We start from the raw sequence: 22,933 nt of genomic DNA, 5'->3' as shown, positions 1-22,933 counted from the left end.
TATAATTTAAACCACTGTGTTTGCAGTTTTTAGAGTAGATTATAGGATGGTGATCACACAAAGTTAAATGTGGTTGTTTATAGGAACAAGGCTACCAGATATAAGTGTTGTGGGTTCCCTGGTGCTGTTTGTGTTTTGATGTTAATTCTGCTTCCTCAAGAGGAGCTGCCCCAAAAGAGGAGTAGATCAGTTACTCGGGTGATCTTCTTGAACCTTCTCCCCATTCTAACTGGTCAAATAAAGGCTGGGGCCTATGATTGGGCAGTGGAAGGGAAGGGCAGGACTGGAGGTCTCAGAGAGGGGAGGAAGGAGAAGGAAGATCGAGGACAAGGATGGAGAAGAAAAGAAGATGGGAACCAATATGGAGCAGAACCATGTGGCCAGGAAGTGAAACTAAGAGCTGATAGTGAATCCCGCTAATGGTTAGGGAGTGAGACAGCAAGCTCCTGCTATGAGCGGTAATCTGCACCTTCACCCAACACAGTTCCAAAACTGCGATGATCAAAGTTAAACATACACGAATATACCACCCATTCTAGAAATAGATCTGCCCAATCTAGGCAGATAGCTTACAAATATAATTACTGAGTTGTATGTGTTTTTATACGGGCTCATTGGGGTTGGAATCGACTGCAACACAACAGTCATGTGTGTGATTATATGTTTAATAATTTTGATAGCCTTCTGTTACGCCCACCTCGTCCGGCAAGGAAGACACAACACCGTCGGATCCTTGTCAACAGCCTTTATTGCAGGACACCTTCATTGCTGATACAGGGACCTCGAGCAGCAAAAGCGCTCGCCTTATATACACAACAGTATGCTAATAATCCTTCAGGGGTTGGCGGGGCACGGGTCACCCCACTATCACCCCACTGTCATCCCACTATCACCCCACTACTTGTCCTCCAGGGATTGGCAGAGAATGAATCACCTCACTAGCATGGTACCGCCCCTCATTAGCATATTACTGGCCAACTGACACCAGGTGCAAAACCCATGCATGCGCAGTACCGTTGTTCACCACTGGAGGGCGCCCTACAGCCTTCCCCATAGAAAGCCATACTGTCAGGAGGTCTCTATATAGTAATGAGATGTCCATCAAGATGAGCATTGTAGTTATAGCTCTTGGCTTTTGATGGAGAGCTTTTCATCTTTGAACTAGGAGATACGTTTGTTCGACTGGAGGTCGTGTTTAGCCTTACGTGCAGCCATATTTATTCCTGTTGGTGTGGCGGAGCACATCCTCCAATATGGCCTCCTACACCAGTGTTTATCTAATATTATGTCTTTCTTTCCTGTCCTTGTTTTATCTTTTAAATTTTTGATATTATACTATGACTACACTTCTTCTCTCCTTTCTCTCTTACTTCCAAAGCCTACCATATACCCCTCCTTGCTCTCTTTCAAATTCGTGGCCCTTTTAATCCTTAATTGTTATTGAACGCATATAATATTCTTTTGAAGAGGTGTTCAAAAATCTTTCAGCTACCTTATTTTAACTGTACCTCCTCCCCCTTGAAAAATATTTAACATTTTGGCTTCTCCCAGTCCCATTGAATATGTAAGAACTGTCTTGGACCACAGAGAGTGTCTAGCATGCAGCCAGCAGGGTATGAGAGGATACACACTTATCGTAGGTGACATTGGGACACCATTGCCATGTGCTAAGTTAACACTGGAGAGGCACACAGATGGACCACAAAAATAATTGAGAAAATTTTTCTCACAGTGCTTCATGTAAATTTACATTTTGTCATGGGTCAGATTCATAGATATCTTAGCTATAGTTAGACTCTGGGACTTAGTTAAAATGATTAAAATATGATTCTATCTACCGGCAGGAAACAGCTACTGTATGTCAGTCAGGTTAAGCCACACATACGAACAAAATCTAGAATCATTTCTTTTCTCTCTTTCAGTCTCTGTCTCTCTCACTTTCAAAGGCAGCTTGCTCAGCTTAATAATAAAGAATTGTGGTTTTGCTGTATATGGCATTTATAAAATTAAATTAACGTAAATTATTATTTAGGGAAGTATAATTTTAATTAGCTATTTTATTTAATTACATCCCAAATGTTTTACCCCTATTAGGTCGCCCCTCCCAGAGTTCTTCACCTTATCCCCGTTCCCTTTCACTTCTGAGAGGGTACCCCCAGGGATTCCCGGGGCGTCAAGTCTCTCCCACTGAAGCCAGCCAGGGCAGTCCTCAGCTACATATGTCCCACGGGCATTGGATCAGTCCATGTAGGTTCTTTGGTTGGTGGCTTAGTCTCTGGGAGCTCCCATGGGTCCAGATTTGTTAACCCTGGGTATTCTTATGGGGTTACCATTCCCTTCCACTCCTAGGGAAGTATAATTTCTTCCTTTGTTCTGGTGAAACTATCGGGGAGATGCTTCATTGTCATACTTTTATAAGAACAATTTTTCCATAAATGCGACTTTGAGAAGTTGTCAAGTCTCTGTGCATCCCTATTCAGTATTAGTAAGTTCTTAAATCTGTATGATTCACTCTTCTAAATTAACAAAATCAGAAATCAAAAGCGGGACACAACAGCAAGCACCTTGGAAGGACAGAGAATCCTAAGGACCTACTTTAAAAGCCTGCACTCCACAAAATTAGAAGATATAAAGGAAATGGATAATTTTCTTAATAGGTTCCACTTATCAAAGTTAAATCAAGATCAAATAAAAATTTGAATAGATCTCTAACCCATAAAAAAAGAATTAAAAATGGACCCCCAGTATTATTAACTTGAAACTAATTATTTATGTACCCTTAGTTTTCTTAAACCCAGCATCCTCGGTATTTCTGCTGATGAACCTTGTCATTTTTAATTGCTTTGTTTCTCCTTTCAAACCTAGACTATAGGAACAGACAACCATCTCCTCTAATACATAAAAGGTGATATTCACGTTTATGATATAGAAAATGCATAGCTATATATATTAAGGTGTGTGTGTGTGTGTGTGTGTGTGTGTGTGTGTGTGTGTTAATCAGGGTTTTTATTCCTGCATAAACATCACGACCAAGAATCAAGTTGGGAAGGAAAGAGTTTATTCAGCTTACACAATCACATTTCTGTTCATCACCAAAGGAAGTCAGGACTGGAACTTGCTCAGGGCAGGAAGCAGGAGCTGATGCAGAGGCCATGGAGGGATGTTACTTACTGGCTTGCTTACTTCCTTATAAAACTGAGACCAGCCCAGGGATGGCACCATCCATAATGGGCTGGGCCTGCCCCCCTTGATCCCTGGATTATAGCTGGATCTCATGGAGGCTCCTTTCTCTGTGATAAATCCAGCTTGTGTTAAGTTGACACACAAAACCAGCCAATATATATATATATATGTGTGTGTGTGTGTGTGTGTGTGTGTGTGTGTGTGTGTGTGTGTATTCATAGCTGAATATATACCACATGGTGATGTCTAAATTTACAACCACTTGTCAAATGTCTCATAAATATATACATGTATTTATATTAGTAAAGAGTAATCTGGCTTTTTGCTCTTCTCTCCTCTGCTCTCTTGCCCTCTTCCCCTTTGTCCCTTCTCTCCCCATTCCCCTCCCCGCTTCCCTCCACATGCTCATGGCCGACCTTTACTCCTCTCCCCTCCTACTCTTCTTCTCTCATTAAACCTTTCCACGTGGGGAAAAAAAAAAGAGTAATCTGAATGTGTGAAACCCATGAAGCTCATAGCATATCAGCATGTATTTCTGGAAATGTACAGTTTTCCAATATGTTGTACATACAGGAAATCACACTAACTCCAGTCTATCTGTTTGCCCCCAGCTCAGAGACAAACAGAAGAGACAAGTACTTCCCCTCTCCCCAATGCCATGCTTTTAGTCATGGTGTCTGTGGCTTGGGAGAGGCCCATCACACTGAGCAGCATAATTGACACACATTATTACTCTACTGTTCCCATGATGATCTCACTCAGAAACCCTTCACACATGTACCTATGCAGCATCATACTTAGCCAAATATGTACCCGCCCTGTAGCCAAGAGAAGGTGAAAACAAAAACAAAAACAACAGTCCTGACAAATGAACCAAATCCACACTGTACAAGATATTATCCCAAGACTGAGGTTTTTTTTTTAGATTTATTTATTTATTATATATAAGTACACTGTAGCTGTCTTTAGACACACCAGAAGAGGGGCATTGGATCTCTTTACAGATGGTTGTGAGCCACCATGTGGTTGCTGGGAATTGAACTCAGGACCTCTGGAAGAGCAGTCGGGTGCTCTTAACCGCTGAGCCATCTCTCCAGCCCCAAGACTGAGGATTTTTGATTAGATAGCAAGCAAGCATCCCAAACTTATAGGAGTAACAATAAAATGTGCATTACATTGCCTCCTGCTGAGCAGATGTCCTTGATAATCGTCATGCGATGTCTGTCTAAGGCCATGGTTCAGACAAATTATATCGATAACTAGAAAACAATTGTGTGCTCATCTGACGACCTGTCATAAACTCTTGTTTTGCTAGATAATGTTGCCTTGTTGATGATGTTCATTTCTTAGCCAAAACAGAGCACCCTCTACGTCTGATAGCGTGTTTTGTCACTAAGCAACAGGACACTTCAGATCTCCTCAGTTTGGGGAAACATGTAAGGAAGAGGAAGGCACATGTTTTTGCAGAAGCAGGAGACTGTCTAGTCATCATGTTGAGTTTCTTGGGAAGAGGGAGAAGTCTTACAGCCAGGCCCATTCTCCCAGGAGTGTCCATCTCCTTAAGGTCCCACAGAGTACCAAACAGCACCACTATCCAAGACCAACACCTACGGAAGACTTTTCACATTTAAACCGCATTTCAATTGTTGTTAATCACAAGATGAAACAAATATTACTTATCTAAATTTACATATAATGTATACTTATTCCATTGTACTTCTGATCTCATTATAAATCTTAAAAATTGTATTGTAAAGGAAATACAGCAAATGTAAAAGACTTAGTACACTTCCCTTAGCAATAATGCCTGGTGTTTAACCACTGGGCAAGGCTGCCTTGCTCAGTTTCTTTACTCGTTCCAGTAATCTATAGCTGTTTTGTTTTAATAGAATGTTCTTACATACACTGTGACATCCATTTCAAAGCGTATGTTGCACTGGGCTCCTATTCTTAGAGCCGTTTCTGTGTTTTGGAATTTCGAAGTGGCATTTTTTTATTAAGTTGGTACTATTGATTTTTTTTTCCTTTTCCTTTTTGCCTCTGTTTTATTGCAAGTGGACACTCCCAGCGTGGTGTACCTCTGTGAGTAAATAGTAGACTGGTATCAAAATTGTTTTTTTTTTTCAGTCTCTGTTGTAATCTGCTGAAACAGGGCAGCAGTTTTGAGAAGTTCTTTAAAGTCACTGTGTTCGTACCACAGTTTGCTTGCAAAAGCAAGATCAATTAGAATGACATATTCTGAGAGGCACCATGAAAGAATATCCAACACCAGCACTATATGCGAATACGAAACCCCAGAAGCCACTAAGACACCCATTCTGATGAATACATATATTTGATTTTTTTTTAAATCTTTTCATCTTAATGTTAGGAAACTAGAAAAAGACTTGAATTGATATGAACAGAAAGGAAAAGCCATATTAAGAGAAACTATCTTCAGTCTAGTTATGTGTTACCTGTTCAAGTCCTTACTCATTTCTTCTTGGGGACAATGAGCCGTAACAGTTATCCAGCCACAGCAGGCAACAGCACTGAAAGAAATGTTTTACTGTATTCCTTATTTAGAAATGATACTTTGAAGCAAAGCCTAAACTCATAGGTAATCGTTTTGATATTATTTTTCTTTTTTTTTGGAGCTGGGGATCGAACCCAGGGCCTTGTGCTTGCTAGGCAAGCGCTCTACCACTGAGCTAAATCCCCAACCCTCGTTTTGATATTTTTATTGACACTAAAAGATCAAGACTTTATGCTAAAACATACTTTTAGCATAAATTTCATCCATGAATGAATTGTATTATTGACTTCGCTATTTCCAAAGTCAAGTCCTAAGTGTTACCTTCAATCAAGTCAATAAATGGGCGGGACCAGACCTCTCAAGCCATCCCCTCTGTAGGGACTGAACACTCTTGCAAACAGTAGTCTAACATCTTTGCCTTTATTAGTTTTGCTAGTTTGACGTGAATTATACATTGCACATTCCTCTTATGCCAGAGCTTCCTGTCTCATTATTACGTCCATCTGCACCAATCCTATGGTCCTACTGTGTGCCGTGGTACAAGGTAGTTCACCGTATACTTAATTGGCTGCAGATGAAGAAAGGATATTTGTGTTCTCAGCGACTATTGTACCGTAATGCTGTATCTCCATCCGGGGACCATTGACAAACTCTCAGTTAAATCTGTTAACGCTCATCTATGTAGGCTATTATACGTGGAATGGGGGTACACACGGTCATATTTTTAAAGAGGAAAGTCCAAGTCCCAGGATACGCATGACTTTTCCAAGGAAATATTTTTAAAGCGATTAGGAAAATTAGTCTCTACTTCAGAGCAGCGGCATTCACTGTGCTCCACCTCCTGGGCAGTCTTGGTATTTTTATGATTTCTAATTTGAGTCCCAGCTGGTTAAGTGTGTAGACATGATTTATCTACATCTTAATAAATGTTTCCTGTTGCCAGTTGAAAGAAAAGAGTTTTTAAATATTTAATGACTACCATCCCATTTTTGATAACTATTCTATCCCGGGGTCTGTCATTCTCTATTGAGTTATGAGTATTTTTATACATCCTGGGCATGAATTCTTTGTTGAATACATGTACTCTGACTATCTCTACCAACTTGTGAGCTGTTCTTTTAAAACTGTTCCAATGTGCTTTTTCATGACTTAGATGTCATGTTTCCCACTGAATAATCCATTCATGATTACAATGCTATGGGAATGTTATATATCTCCTAGAATCTTATAACATACATTTTAATCTATAGTCTATTAAAAATCATTTTTAATATTTACTAGAAAAAAAAGACTAAACATTGACATTTTTTCTAGGTGAACATACTATGGCCCCAGCCCTTGTTTCAAAATTCTGTTAGATTCTCATTGCTCTGAAGTACTCTATTCTGGGTCAAGGAACTCTCTGTGAGGCTGTTTCTGCTATGTTTTATGCTGAAGTAAATACAGCCTGAAGTCAGTGTCTCCAACTGAAGTCTTGAACTCAAGAAGAGTCTGACTTACTTCTCACTTAGTTTGTGATTATCTGTTCCTGAATCTGTGGACTTTCGTTTAAGTTTTTTTTTTTTTTTCCTATCATACTCGGAATTTCCTTAACTTACATTGATTGGAAAGAAAGGACACCATTCCTTAATGAATCAGCAAATGCACTGATATGTGTGTTCTTTAACAAACAATTGAACTATTGAACCAACCCATCCTTTCTAAACCTCAGGCCAACTTTAACATTTGTAGGAAGAATGTTGCGTTTCAAAGGATCTATGTGAAAAGCCACGGTCTGTGGTTCCTTCATTCTGAGTTCTACATCTAAACCTTTGGTTTGTGTTTGGTCAAGGAAGTATTTGTTTTTACTCTTCTGAAAGAACACACACACACACACACACACACACACACACACACTCACACACACACACACACACACACACACACACACACACACTCAGTTGTCCAGCATCATTTATAGAAGAAAACCTTTCTATCCCAATATGTATTCTTGGTACTCTAATCAAAATTAATTTGACAACAAATATATGTGTCTATTTCAGAGTTTATTCGTTCCAGAATTGGTTTATATGTTGGCCTTACCTTAGTGTCATGTTGCTTGTGTCACTATGGCTTGTAGCATGTTATGAAGTCTGGTCTTGTGTTGTCTCTAGGTTTGTTCCTTCTGCTCAACATTACTCTGCATACATTTGCATATGCCTGTGTGCCTCTTGCTTTGTGGCAGCTTCATCTTCATGTAAGCACATTCACATAAACTTGCTGCTGTTTTGTGTTTTTGGTTTATTAATTTTTTTTAAAAATTGTCCCAATCAATTGTAAGGAGGTTTCTCTGTAATAATCATATTTAGGAATGTAAAAAAATATGTTTACAAGACCTACATTGTAGCATGGTATCTATAGTTCCTAAAAGGTGCAGAAAGTGATTGTTAAATATTTTCACCATGAAATTATGCACAGGTGAGATAATACAGTGTTAACTAGTTAGGTTTTTATCTTTCTGTACTGTGTACATATTTAAACAAACCATCATGTACATAATACATATAGAAAATTTGATTTAAATTAAAAAGTTAAAGTAGATTACATAACTAAAGAGAGAAGAGATTGCAGGCAAACTTAAATCTTATATTTTAAGATAATCTGCTTTCTGTTGTACTACAAATAAAGCCTAACGTTATTCAATTTGCAGCCATTTCTCAGTGAGCATCAACTCAAACTCTTTCTTATAAGTACAAAATAATTCTGCCATGTTTCACTAAAGATATCCTCAGAGCGGCAAAACATTTGCTATCAGATCCTTTTTCTACTTGAGGTCCAATAAAGCGACACTTTACATTTGCTGTCCGAGGCAGGGTTTCCTCTGTGTAGCCTTGGATGTCCTAGAATTTGCAGACCAGGCTGACCTTGAACTCACAATGATCTGCCTGCCTCTGCCTCCCAAGTGCTGGGATTAAAGGCATGTGCAACCACTGCCCAACTTGTCCTTTAAAAAGCAAAAGAAAACAAAAACAAAACATTTGAAATCAAAATAGGATCAATACCCCCTTCTCTTTCCTCCCTCTAGACCCTATCATTCAATTCTTCCTCTTTATCCTCTTTCCCCCTCAAGGTGATAGTCTCTTCTTCCCTGTTCACTATACACACAAACACACACACACACACACACACACACACACACACACACACACATGCCAATATACACATATATGTATGCACAGATATTTATGTACAACATGCTTAGTCCATCTCCTTTGTATCTGTGCACAGTTTCATAGCCAAGCAATCTGTTCCAGACAGTCCACAGGGGTCTCTTCCCAGGGAGAGACAACTCTTCCTCTCCCAGCAGCCACCAGTTGCCCACAGTTCCGTGAAATCCTCCCCTACCCCTGCCTAATGATACTGCCATTGTTCGGGCCTTATCTATGCCGCCATTTTTAGGAGAGGCTTTTTCACAGCCAACTTCCTAGTAATCTAGGTCTTACAATTTTTCTGCCCCCTCATTTGTGATGTTCCTTGAGTCACAGATGCAGAAGCTGTGATGTGGATCTATATACTGCGCCTAGGATATCCATGATCCATTGGTTCCTGCAGTGTTTCCAGTTAAGGTTTTCTGTGATGGTCTCCATTGGCTGTAAGAAGACTCTCTTTTGATGAGAGGAAGAAGCTATACTTAGCTGTGGATAAAAGGATAAGATTTAGAATACAGTTAGTGATTATGTTTGTTTAGTAACATGCGAATAATAGATGCTTATACTCTGTGATCTCACCAACCCCAGGAAGCAGGCCAGGATTCTAGCACCCAGGCACGATTTCATTTCAACTGAGTGGTCCCTAAATCAATTAGAGTGTTCTTGGTAACGACCAACATGTGAGTTTCACTTTTTAAATGCTTATGGATAGCTTGCTTGCACTAGTCCCGCTGGTGCAAAGTTGAACAGTCCTCTGAGGGGAGAGTGAGGATGGTTATAGGACAGACCGAAAAGAAGACTTCAGAGACAAAAGTTACAAATTGGGAGGGCTGCAGGTCTATACCACACCAGCCCTGAATGTGTTTCTCAAAGCTTTTACATACTTTACAGTATCATGGGAAACAAAGTCACAAAGCTAGCAGAGACAATAACTGATGTACATTGGATATCTTTTCCCGTCAGGAGGCCTCTCTATTTCTTCCACCAAGATTAATAGAACTTTCAGCTCCTGGCCTTGCACTCCTGTGTCAGTGGACCAAGAATTCTGCTAGCTAACCCTGACCAGCCTTGGCGCTGCCTAACAGGCAGGCTTTCAGAGAAGCAGGCAAAGGTGGCTCCCAACACTTGCTGTAGTCATCACTGTCATGATTCATAGCTGTGGTATGAATCATTATGAACTATTAATTTCTTCCCTCTGTTGACCAATTCCATAGTATCTCCCAGTAGTATGGAAGCCAGACCACAGGATAGAAGCATTTGGGTCAAATCTAGCTCCAGTCATCCAAGTCCTATGCCCTAAGTATTTGGCAAGCTCAGCACCAGTCTTTTGCCTCCAACATCTTCAATAAAAGGCTATGATAAGAGTCTTTCATATTGGGAGTCACTTGGGCTATCCCAATCAAAATCAAAGCCTAGAAAACAGGTTGGTTTCTTGTGCCTGATGATGGAGTTTGTGTTAACCTTGGTTCATGTGAGGACTTCCAGTCACATTGGAAGTCACTCTAAGATATACACAGTCAATACACACATATACTTATATGGATTGGGCACAATCTCCCGTGACTATAAAATGATTTGATTCCTGAAGGCTTTACCGAAGGACCATGGTATTATTTGTCCTTCCGTGCCCCTTACTGAATGAACTTCCTTCCCTCTTTCCTCCCCAGGGAAGTTGTGTGTTGTTGTCCTGTGTCTAGCTCATCTGACTCAATAAAATCCGTTTTACCTGCTAACTTCATTTTTCTTTACAGCTCAATAGTATCCCATTGTGGATATGTACCACATTTTGTTAGTATCTGACTGAGAATTTTTGCGTGTATGTCTATCAAGGATATCAGTCTGTCATTTTGTTCGGTTGTGTGTCTTTACCTCCTATGAGTATTAGGGCAAATTACTGGCTGCGTGGAAGGACTATGGCTGTGCCTTTCTGTTTTCCATTCTTTCTCTCTTTTCTTTTTATTTCAATGTTTAGAGTTTAAAAATTGGTTGTAGGTCTTCTGTGAAAGCAAATAGAATTCTGCTGTGAGTTCATCTAAATGTAGATGTTTGGTTTGGGTTGGGAGGGAATTGTCATTGTTGCTTGGGATTTTTTTTCTTTTGTTTTTTGTTGTTGTTGTTGTTGTTGCTGTTGCTGTTTATTTGTTTTGTTTTGTTTTTCCCAAAGTCTTTTTACACTATTTAACTCCCCCTCTTTTTATGTGTCTGTTTAGATTGTTGGTCTTTTCTTGGTCTAACTTGGTAATTTGAATGAAACAATCCACTAATGCCCTTATATTAGACTTGCCACCTTACTGAGGTACAGGTTCTCCAAGTATTCCTTTATAATATTCTGAATTCCTTTGGTGTCTGTCATAATGTTTCCCTATTCACTTCTGCTAATTAGGGTCTTCTCTTTCCTTTCTTTGGTTAGTCGGGTTGAGGGTCTGCCAACCTTGTTTGTCGTCTCAAAAAACTAGTTCTTCATGTTGTTGATTTTCTTTGTTTCAATTTCATTCATTCATGCCTGGAATTTTATTGTTTCTTGCCATCGGCTGGGCTTTGGTTTGATTAGTTTTTGTTTTTCCAAATTCCTATGTTGCCTCATTGAATCATTCATTTGTGCTCCTTCTGAATTTTTTTTAAAGGTAGGAATTCAGAGGTATAAATATCCCTCTCAAACTACTTTTGACATATCCCAGGGATATTGTTCTTGTTACTGTGGTCGTGTTTTCGGTTGTGTTTAGTTTCAGGATTATTTTTGTTTCTTTCCTGATTTCTTCTCCAATCCATTTATGATTTAGTAACAGGATGCTTCGCCTCTACCTATACTTAAGGGGCTGTGGCTTGGTATTGACCTTTGGTATTGACTTTTTCAGTTTCATTGTAGAATGTTTTGGGGAAGTATATATGGAACTATTTCTGGTTTTCTCTATTTCCTATGTGTGTTTTCTGGTCTATTTTAGGGAAGTGTCCATTTGCAGCTGAGTAGAGTGTGTATTCTTTGATGTTGGCTAGAGTGTTCTGTAGACTTACGTTTGGTCCATTTGATGTAAGATGCCATTTAATTCTGAGGTTTTGCTGTATGTTTTGTTCACTTGACATATCTATTGGAGAAAGTGAGCCTTAGAACCTACTCAACCTACTGTTGTTGAGTGTCTGTTAATCTGTGTCTTTAATTCCATTACTATACTTCTTATGAGATTGGTTGCACTTCTGGGTATTTGTGTTATTTCTGCAATTTGACCTGGGCACGGGACAAGTCATGTGGACCTTTTTTTCTTTTTGGTTGTGTTTTTGATGTGCTACTGTGGGGCAGTGGGCAGCAAAAGGCACCCTGATTCCTGGTTGAGACAGGTTGAATCCCCGGGGGACCCTAAACGGGATGGCAGGTGCATTTCCATTCTCACAGAATATCAGGGTATCACATAGCTGTGCTCACCCCCCCATAAACCCCTGTAGAGAGGTTTGAGACAGATCAGTCATAGAGGACAACCCCCCAAACTCCTCCTCCATAGTTGAGGATGTGACCACAGTTCACCTAGGCTCAAGACAGATCAGTCATAGAAACAGGACCACACCCCTGAATATATAGAAGAACTATTAACTGTCGTGTTCAGAATTAAAGGTGTGCAGGAATTATTCCATCATCTGAGAGATTCTGTCATAAGAGATCTGCTCTCCCTGAAATCGCCGCCAGAAGCTCCCCTGCACCCTTTTCCGGCTAGTCAGTCTCCTCCTGGCTCAGTCCAGCTGGGCAACCAAAGTGGCGGTGCAAAGGGGAAGGACCAGCAGCTGGGGCCAGCGAACACTGTCCCCCTCCCTGCCCGAGTTCTCTTTCCACCTCGCCCGAACCCACACAGCTAGCCGGGCGAGAGATCTCCATGAGGAGCACTCAAGTGCCAGAGCCCTACATGCTACTTTGGATTTCCTTAGTTTAACCCAGTGCATAAGATGAGGAACCTAACCTAAGCCATGGGAAGCCAGTGCATGCGCTCTTTAGCTGCTCCAGGCCAAGATGGCTTCCAATCCAGGAGTCTGAAGCTATGTCTGTGGGTGCAGAGATTGAAGGCAAAGGGAAGATGGGAGAGGAAAGGTATGTCTCTCCCAGACAACTATGGCTCAAAGGCTACTGATCTCAAAGGCTATTGTGCGTGGAGATGGTCACAGACAGAGGCAACATGGAGGAGGATGGAGGAAAATGGAAAAGGGAGAAGTACGCTGTGCAGGCAGAGCAGAACCGGGAACAAGGAGGGTTCAGGGGATCCTTGGGAACTGGGCTTCTGAGTTTGCAGATCACGGTGGGATGGAGGAGCAGGGGTGCCAGCGGAAAGAAGAGACTTACCAGGCAAACGATGCTCAAATGAAGAGTCTCTGGAATTAGATTCCAAATAGATGATGGTAGACTGGAGAAGGGCCAGGAGAGGGAAGGAAGCTACTTACCCAGAAAAGGGGTGCAGAGGGCCGGTCCGCCCCACACTTTGCTGCCTTAGACTCGCTCTCATGCTGCATGCAATCGTCTTTACAGTTCACTGACTGACTTTTTTTTCACATTTTGTGATGATTCGTTAATGGTTTTGTTGTTTAAAATGTCCATTAACTGTTGTGATCATATGCCTTCCTGTGCTCCCCCCAGCAAAATAACCCAGAATAGGGCTCATAGAGAAAATGTGGATGTCACATCTGATTCATCCAGGCATGGCTTTGTGTCGCTACCGTGTTAGTGAATCAAAGCCGCAACGTTAGATTTCTTTGTAGAGAAGCACATAGAAAAGATTTTATAATGGCTAGCTGAATGAAAGCGTGTGAGCAGAGGCTGACAGCCTGCTCCTATATTCCTTGGGGCTTCAAAGTTGCCGTCCATTATTCGGCATTCATGGAAATGTTATGCAACCTAAGAACCACATATAGAAATAGCAACTGTACGAAACTATAAATCAAACAGCGAACGCGATTATTCTCTGGGGGAAATCAAGGGAGATTAGTGAAAGCAAATATTCTCTTTGAGACTCTTGTTAAAAATCAATTTAGGTTGGCAAGAGGAAATGTATCCCATGTGATGGTAGCACAATAAATAGAATAAGTAATATTCTGTTTATTCTTAATGCTTCTTACTGTTCATTAAATAAGGCGATGGCTTCATGTATTAGTCAGGGTTCTCTAGAATCACAGAACTTAGGGGATGCCTCTCTATATTGAGGGAATTTATTGTGAGGACTTACAGTCTGTAGTCCAACTACCCCAACAATGGTCAGCTGTGAATGGGAAGTCCAAGAGTCTAGTAGTTGTTCAGTCCCACGAGGTTAGTTGTTTGAACTGGTCTTCTGAGGAAGTAGGTTCCAACAGATGTGCTGGCAAGGAAGTGCAAGCAGGGGAAGAAGAGTGAGTCTTCCTTCTTCCTATGGCCTTATGTGGGTCTCTAGTAGAAGGTGTGGCCCAGATTAACGGTGTGTGCCACCATGCCTGGATCTGGGACTTGCTTTGTCCCGAACTGACTCTGAATTCAGAGCTCTCCTGGCCTCTGTCTACTGGGATTAAAGGCGAGGACCACCTTGCCTGGACCTAAGCTTTTCATGGCCACTATGCCTCCAGATTTCCATGCCAAGATCCAGGTCCAAAACTTGTGTCTCCCAGCCTCAAGATCTGGATCACAGGCGTGCTCTCCAATTCTGGATTGTAGTTCATTCCAGATATAGTCAAGTTTGACAACCAGGAAGAGTCATGACATTTAACATTTCAGAAAAAATAGCTTTACAAGTCAAAACAGTCTCTCATCCCCTCAAACACAGAGAAACAATGATATTTTAATTGAATAAATAACATATGCGTTAACCCAACCGTACCTATTGATGTACTCCTGCCTGAGTTTTACACACATGAACTACTGCACAGCATTTCGACCAGCCTGAACTCGCCTGCCTCTCGGGGCATTTATCACTTATTTACGCCAGAAACCTTTTCACCGTCGAATCTTTGTAAACTGTTTTGCTTTCTGGGCAGTGATTTTCTATAGCTTTTGATTTCCAATTAATCTATATAGTTTATGACCCTTTGGCTAACTGTGTAAATGATTTGTGGGGCGAGATACGACTGGCATAAATAAGCGAAACCCTCAGGCGTCTATCCAGGCTGGCCCTTCAAAAACCAAATTGAAAGGTAACATATTGAACTATAAAAAGATATGGAACATTCCAGAACATTCCTATCTGTGTAGAAGATGTGCTGCCAAGCTCCTATTACCACGAAGGTGAGTATAAACTGTGTGAGGGCAGGGGGTCTTGAGGATTCTTACACACCCTCAACATACTCAGGAGTTTACAAAGGCGCAGCATGTATGCCTCAGAAAGGAAAGTTCACAGGAGGATATGGCGTATGTGCACAGGCATGCGTAAAGACATGCAAGCATATATCTTCAGTGCAGACATAAATCATGGATATATGCTTATGCACACATGCATGCACACAGGTACAGACACACACCCACTACATACCTAAGTATGAAAGTCCAAATATTCAAGCATATTTCTGGCGGGAAAAAACACAAGGAAATTAAATGAAATATTTAAATCTATTAACCTTACATTTGTCTTTTTCTTCTTTTCATGTGTACTCATGTAGTGTGCATGTGAGCATGTGTGCATATTCTGTGTGTTTGTGTGTGTGTGTGTGCGCACGCGCACGCGCGCGTGCGCGTGCAAATAAATGTGCCTGTAAAGGCCTGAGACTGGAGTCTACAACCTTCCTGGATTGGTCTCTACATTGTCATCGTCTTCTTCCTCCTCCTCCTCCTCCTCTTTTTCTTCCTCTTCCTCCTCTTTTTCTTCCTCCTCCTCCTCCTTTTCTTCTTCCTTCTCCTTCTTCTTCTTTACTAGGTATTTTTAAATTTACATTTCAAATGTCCCTTTTCCGGGTTTCCCCTCCAGAAACCCACTATGCCATTTCCCTTCCCCCTGTTTCAGTAAGGGTGTTCCCCCACCCACCCACTCCCTCCCACCTCCCCACCCTGACATTCCCCTACCCTGGGGCATCTAGCCTTGACAGGACCAAGGGCCTCTCCTCCCACTGATGCCTGACAAGGCCATCCTCTGCTATATATGCAATGGAGCCATAGGTCCATCCCAGTGTACTCTTGAGATGGTGCTTTTATCTCTGGGGGTCTGGTTGGTTGATATTGTTCTTCTTATGGGGTTGCGAACACATTCAGCTCCTTCAGTTCTTTTTCTAAATCCTCCATTGGAACACTATTCTCAATTCAATGGGTGGCTGCAAACATCTGCCTCTGTATTTGTCAGGTTCTGGCAGAGCCTCTCAGGAGACAGCTATATCAGGATCCTGTCAGCATGCACTTCTTGGCATCCGCACTATTGTCTATGTTTGGTGGCTGTATAGGGATGTATCCCCAGGTGGGGCAGTCTCTGCATGGTCTTTCCTTCAGTCTCTGCTCCACAGTTTATCTCCATATTTCCTCCTGTGAGTATGTGTGTTCCCCCTTCTAAGAAGGACTGAAGCATCTACACTTTGGTCTTTCTTCTTCTTGAGCTCCATGTGGTCTGTGAATTATATCTTGGGTATTCTGAGCTTTTGGGCTAATAGCCACTTATCAGTGAATGCATACCATGTGTGTTCTTTTGCGATTGGGTTACCTCACTCAGGATGATAGTCTTTAAGGCAGACTCTCTTAATCAAACCCGGGGCCACTTAGACTCTTTCTCTAGTCAGCTTGTTGTTGAGATTCCCCCCCCCCTTCTGCTTTCCAGGCCTGGAATTACAGCCCCTGCCACACTTGCAGGGCATTTACCTGGACTCTGGGTACCCAGAACCCAGTCTTCTTGCTTGAGTGGCAAGCCCTTTAACAGTCAAATCCTCTCACTTGCCCTGAAGTCCATGAGTTTGCTTTTGAAATTGTTCATCTTCCTACCTTAATCCTTTAACGCAAATATTGCTCTGCTATCGGCATCAAACACACTCTAATATTGGCTGGACAGGTCTGTCATCAACAGATCATGAAGAGCTGCACTATTATTGCAAATGTACACGCACACACATGTGCCCATTAGCGTGCTGTCGTGGTACAAATGAGCAGGAGCCATCCAAACATGTTTGCTATAAACACACAGCTTTGCAACAGAGCAAAGCTCACCCATCTGTACGAACGCCGAGCTGATCACATGGCCATGCCTGAGCCTGCTCCTCCTCCTCCACACGGTAAACATTCCAGAAGCTGGAGATCAATTGAATTCTTACTAGAATTATAAGAGGAAACCGTAGCACGAAGGGGAAGATATGGCAAAATCGTCTGTCACACTACGGCTTGCAATTTAGTTTTCAAGGATTTAAATCCCCTTCTCACCGAATCTCGTGTATCCATTAATGCAGTTATACTACCTTCTCTCTGTTGGGGCAACAAAGCCATTGTCCCCCATCCTTTTCGTCTCAGAAATATAAACTAATACAACTTCTTGTCCAATGGTAGTGCCACTTGGAGTCTCTAAAACAAGTGACAAGAATGACCCAATGTAATCTGTCATGAATTGAAATCATGAAAATCATAAATAAGGAACATTAAGTCTCTTGGGATGCCTTTACCATTTCAAGAATAAATGAATGTCTTTCTCTTTCGGGTAGTTGAAGGCTAGTCTTTTGGGACTCTTTTCACTGAGAGAAATAATAAAGGAAGGACTAATGCTGAAGGAGTAGATCTAAGTATCATGGCTACTTGTTAACGCATTGTTCACATACATTACCAACCCTGGCTTCTGTGACTCTGGAATTATTTCATATTTCAAAATGAAACCCCAACCTCAATTTAAATCCTAGCCTGTGAATAACTTTATACATTAAAGTTTTTTTTTTTAACCTAAGAAAACAGATGCCTTTTTCTCCACAGGTGCTAAGAGGCTAATGGATGCAAAATGGTCCACAGGTGCTGGCTCAACGAACTTTCTCTTTATCAGATCGCGGTCTTGAAATTGTAAACTTCAGACATTTGAGGACTCTTGTGTGAGGACTGGATAGATTTACCTATTTATTTCCAGGACCACGAGTCTGATTTGAGCAGCTCACCTGTCTTCCTGGGCTTAATGAAGAGATGTTTTTTGTAAATTAGAAAACTTATATGGATGATAAAAGAACAGACAATTTTCCTTCCATGTTCTTTCCAGCTCACTCCGGTCGGCACCACAATATTCACGGGGTTTGCGGGAGACAACGGAGCCACAGACATAGACGATGGCCCTAACGGACAGATAGAATACGTCATTCAGTACAACCCAGAAGATCCGGTACGTACTCACAGCGGTGATTGTTGTGAGACATGTAATAGATATTTGCTTTACCTGATGCAGTTATTAAATTATCCCCAAAGTTATACTGTTTTTAATACTCATGATTCTTCCACTAAAGCTTATTTTGGAGGTAGATATAATGTTCCATTTGCTCTTGTTGTTGTTTTACTAAATTTCCATTATTCCGAACTCTAGAACCTTTTAAATAAGTCCTTTTCAATCTTCCTACCACTGTGACCCTTCAACATACTTACTTATGTTATGGCGACCCTAGCCAGAAGACTATTTCAGTTGGCTCTTCGTAACTGTAATTTTGCCACCATTATGGATGGCAGCATAGATTTCTGATATGGAAAATATCTGATATGGGATCCCAGAGGAGTTGAGACCCACAACTTGAGAGGCACTCGATGAATTGCTCCAGACAGCAAAAAGCAACACAAGACAACATGAGGCACCAGCTTCGACCGCACAAAGATAATCGTATTGCTGCCATTACACCGGGCAGACAGGATGTGTGTTTCTAGTCTAGAATAGCCATAATCCCTAGCCCATGCCAATATGGACCCTATACCAAACAGGAAAGAGCTTCCGCCAATGGCCTCTGTAGTTTTCAACTAGAGGATATCTCTGTTGGCTTTCGAATGGCCATAAAACAATTTATTTCTAGTGACTTATAGTACAAAGTCAAAATTCTTCAACTGAAAACTAAGCAGGATTCGTATGAGCTCACAGAGACTGAAATGGCAAGGACCAGGCCTGCGTGGGTCTGGATCGGTACCTCTGAGTATGTTATGGCTTTTTGCTTGGTGTTTTTGTGGGACTCCTAATAGTGGGAGTGGGAGTGGGTGTGTCTCTGACTCTCTTGCCTGCGCTCAGAACTCCTTTCCTGCCATTGGGCGGCCTTGTCAAGCCTCCATATGAGGGATTTTGCCTTGTCTTATTGTATCTTGTTTTGGGTTGTTGTCTCTTAGAGGCCTACTCTTTTCTGAAGGGAAATGAAGGGTGAGTGGATTTGGGGGCGAGCAGAGGCGATAGTGGTAGAGCTAGGAAGAGTAGAGGGAGGGGAAACTGTGATCAAGATATGCTGAATAAGATAATCTATTTTCAATTTGAAAATCTTCAAATAAACAGATAATAAATAAAACTCCAACCAGAGTCCTATCTTTTTTACTTCACAACTCCCAAGGCATTATCTAGAAGATAACGGTTTCCCCTAAACAGAGTAAGACCTACTTCTTTTTTTTCCCCTTCTTTATTAAAGTGGGTGTTTCTTATTTACATTTCTTTTTTTTTTTTTTTTTGGTTCTTTTTTTCGGGAGCTGGGGACCGAACCCAGGGCCTTGCGCTTGCTAGGCAAGCGCTCTACCATTGAGCTAAATCCCCAACCCCCTCTTATTTACATTTCAAATGTTATTCCCTTTCCCGGTTTCCAGGCCAACATACCCCAACTCCTCCCCCTCCCCTTCGATATGGGTGTTCCCCTCCCCATCCTCCCCCCATTACCGCCCTCCCCCCAACAATCCCGTTCACTGAGGGTTCAGTCTTGGCAGGACCAAGGGCTTCCCCTTCCACTGGTGCCCTTTCTAGGCTATTCATTGCTACCTATGCAGTTGGAGCCCAGGGTCAGTCCATGCATAGCCTTTGGGTAGTGGCTTAGTCCCTGGAAGCAATGGTTGGTTGGCATTGTTGTTGCAACAAACCAAGACCTAGTTCTTGGTGAACTTTCTGATGTCACACTTCTCGTTCATAATGGTATTGAATATATACAGTGCAGTGCAGTTAATGTAGCACCCCCATGGCTCAGCCCTGCACTCCAGGCGTAGCTTCATACAAACAAGAAGAAATAGGAATAAATCCTAGAGCTTGAGGGTTGTGGAATCACATTCCAGCCCAGCTGTCATCGATTACGAAAAGGAAACCATGACTCTCACAGCATGTATATATCTTTGCATTTTTAAAAGTCCAGAAATTAGAATATACAGTATAATTTCCCCTTCCCTTTTCTTTCCCCACCCTCTTCTCTCTCAAATTCATGCTCCCTTTTTAATTGTTGCTACACATGCATCCAAACACAACAAACAGATATACATATATATCTATCTTCCTAAATATGATTACAACCTGCTCAGTCTGTATAATGTTGTTTGTATGTATATGACTCCAGAACTGACCAGTTGGTATTGGAGAACTGATTGGGGGCGTCTTCCCTCAGGTCAGGTAGTTCAGGAGAGAAAACCAGGTCCCGAGGTGAGGTGTCTGCCTGGTGTGTTTCAGAAGAGTGACTTTTCACTGTGAACCAATGAGAGGGCTACTGATGACCTCTGTTGCAACTCGGAAAACAAGAGTTAAAAATAAGATCTTAAGAGCATAGCGAGGTCAATAGAAGGCTTTTGGAATGTGGAGTTTGTCTCATTTCCTCCTGAAAAGAAACCTCTGAGTGCAGGAGAGGAAGCCAAGCGAGCCTTGCGATGATCAGTCACTGTGAAGTGTTGCTCGAGAAATGATGTAAGGAAGAAGAAGCTGACCAGTCAAGGGTGAGAGCCACACTTTCTCTTCAGCAGCAGGAAGACCAGTGACCACATGCACCTTGCATTTCCAAACCGTTTGCTGCTTCCCTCTGTGGAGTTTCCTAAATAACTCTGTGTGCTTAACTGTCAGCCTTCCTCTAGTCCTTCAGGTCATGCCATGAAAAAACAATGCGGCCAGTGCAGAACAGCCAACCAATGACTTGTTTTAGAGAAATATTAATTGCGTTGCAAAAAAAGAGAACAATCCAAGGTTTGGCTGTGGCCCGAGATGGCCGTGAGTTGGGAGCAGCCCTTCAGGGTTCTGTGAAGTTGAGTGGGTTCCTTCCTCACAGGGAAAATCTCTGCTTTCCAGGGATAAGCTCTTCTGTTACCAAAATCAATTATGTGCCTCTTAGAACCCACAAATGGGTAAGGCATTCAGCTACTCCTTCTCAAAATTACAAGGAAACCTGAATTTCACCATTGGCATCAATACTACTGTAGACAACTACAGAAGACGCCTGAACTGAGGTCTTGTTGTTGGAGCAAAAAAGGAAAAAAAAAATGATATCGAGAAACTCTGTACTTGATAGACTAGGTTAACCAGTGTGTGTGTGTGTGTGTGTGTGTGTGTGTGTGTGTGTGTGTGTGTGTATGTGTGCTTATGTGCTTGCCTATGTGTATCTGTGTGTGTATGTATATATGTCTGTGTGTGCCTGCATTTGAGTATCTGTATTTGCATGTTAGTGTGTATTTGTATGTCTGTGTGTATGACTGTGCCTATGTGTGTGTCTGCATATGTGACCGTGTGTGTGTGTGTGTGTGCCTGTGTGTGTGTGCATGTCTGTGTGTCTGTGTGTACCTGCATATGTGTGTGTGCATGTCTGTGTGTCTGTGTGTGTGCCTACATGTGTATGTCTGTGTGTATCTGTATATGTGCCTGTGTGTGTCTTTGTGTGTGTCCCTGTGAGTGTGTCTGTGTGTGTCTGCATGTGCATGTTTGTGTGTACATGTATGTCTGTGTGTGTCTGTGTGTGCATGCATGTTTGTCTGTACATGTGTGTATATGTGTCTGTGTGTCTGTGTGTGTGCCTGTGTGTGTATCTATATGTGTGCCTACCTGTGTGTGTGTGCATGTATGTGTATGTGTGTATATATGTATAGGTATGAGTATGCCTTGGTGCATATATGGAAATTGGGAGAGCATCTTGGGTGTGGACTCTCATCTCCCACCATATCTAAAGCAAGTGTCTTATTCACCATTGTGTACATGAGAAAGCTAACCTTGAAGCTCCAAGAAATTTTGTCTCTGCCTCCTATCGTACTGTAGGCCCATAGAGTTTACAAGCCTATGCTGCTGCATCTGGTTTTACATGGGTGCTAGGGATTTGAACTTAGGTCCTCATGCTTTAGGTCCTTTGCTTAGGGCAAGCATTTTACTCACTGAACAATCTCCCAGGATCCCCAGGGCTTACTGTAGGTAATCAACCTTTAGTCACCCTTGACATTTAGCGTTGACTTTGGCTTCCGCTGTATTCTGCCGTGAGATCTGTGACAGAGGTGCCTGGCAATTGTTGATTTTCTGCTGCTGTGAGCCTTCTGGTGATTAATAAATTTCATCACAACGTTCTGTTTATTTCTAAATGTCCAGATAACTATAATTTCAAATTAATATCATGCTAAACAGCACAGGATAAAAATAACAGGCTGCCTTGTCTTCTTCCATGTGATGTTTCCAATCAGATGCTTAATCCTTTAATCAGATATTTGTGAAATGGAACCCAATTACACACACTCACTCACACACACACACACATACACATACTCACACACTCACACACACACTCACACACACATACACACTCACACACTCATACACATTCACATACACATACACACACTCACACACACATACACACACATACACACTCACACACATTCACATACACATACACACACACTCACACACTCACACACACATACACACACACTCACACACACACTCACACTCACACACACACATACACACTCACACACATTCACATACACATACACACACACATACACACACATACACACTCACACACATTCACATACACATACACACACACTCACACACTCACACACACATACACACACTCACACACACACTCACACTCACACATACATACACACTCACACACATTCACATACACATACACACACACTCACACACACACACTCACACACACATACACACACATACACACTCACACACATTCACATACACATACACAC

General features: G+C 41.8%; 1 protein-coding gene and 1 non-coding gene across 7 annotated transcripts in view; one reads left to right on the top strand and one right to left on the bottom strand.

Annotated features, from left to right (window-relative positions):
• Pcdh15 (protocadherin related 15) overlaps positions 1-22,933 on the top strand; it is a 1,498,824-nt gene that overhangs the window by 1,050,073 nt on the left and 425,818 nt on the right. For all 6 annotated transcript variants that reach the window (XM_063279549.1, XM_063279551.1, XM_063279550.1 and 3 more), the window contains one exon: positions 18,024-18,143. In XM_063279549.1, the coding sequence (XP_063135619.1) occupies positions 18,024-18,143 (120 nt within the window). The remainder of the gene's footprint in view (positions 1-18,023; positions 18,144-22,933) is intronic.
• On the bottom strand, positions 5,813-5,885 carry Trnaa-agc95 (transfer RNA alanine (anticodon AGC) 95). The gene has a single exon. It is a non-coding gene; the product is annotated as a tRNA-Ala (tRNA).

Source organism: Rattus norvegicus, chromosome 20 (genome assembly GCF_036323735.1).
Source record: "Rattus norvegicus strain BN/NHsdMcwi chromosome 20, GRCr8, whole genome shotgun sequence".
Taxonomy (NCBI): domain Eukaryota; kingdom Metazoa; phylum Chordata; class Mammalia; order Rodentia; family Muridae; genus Rattus; species Rattus norvegicus.
The sequence above is the reverse complement of the archived record's forward strand: the minus strand, read 5'-3'. Positions and strand labels throughout refer to the sequence as shown.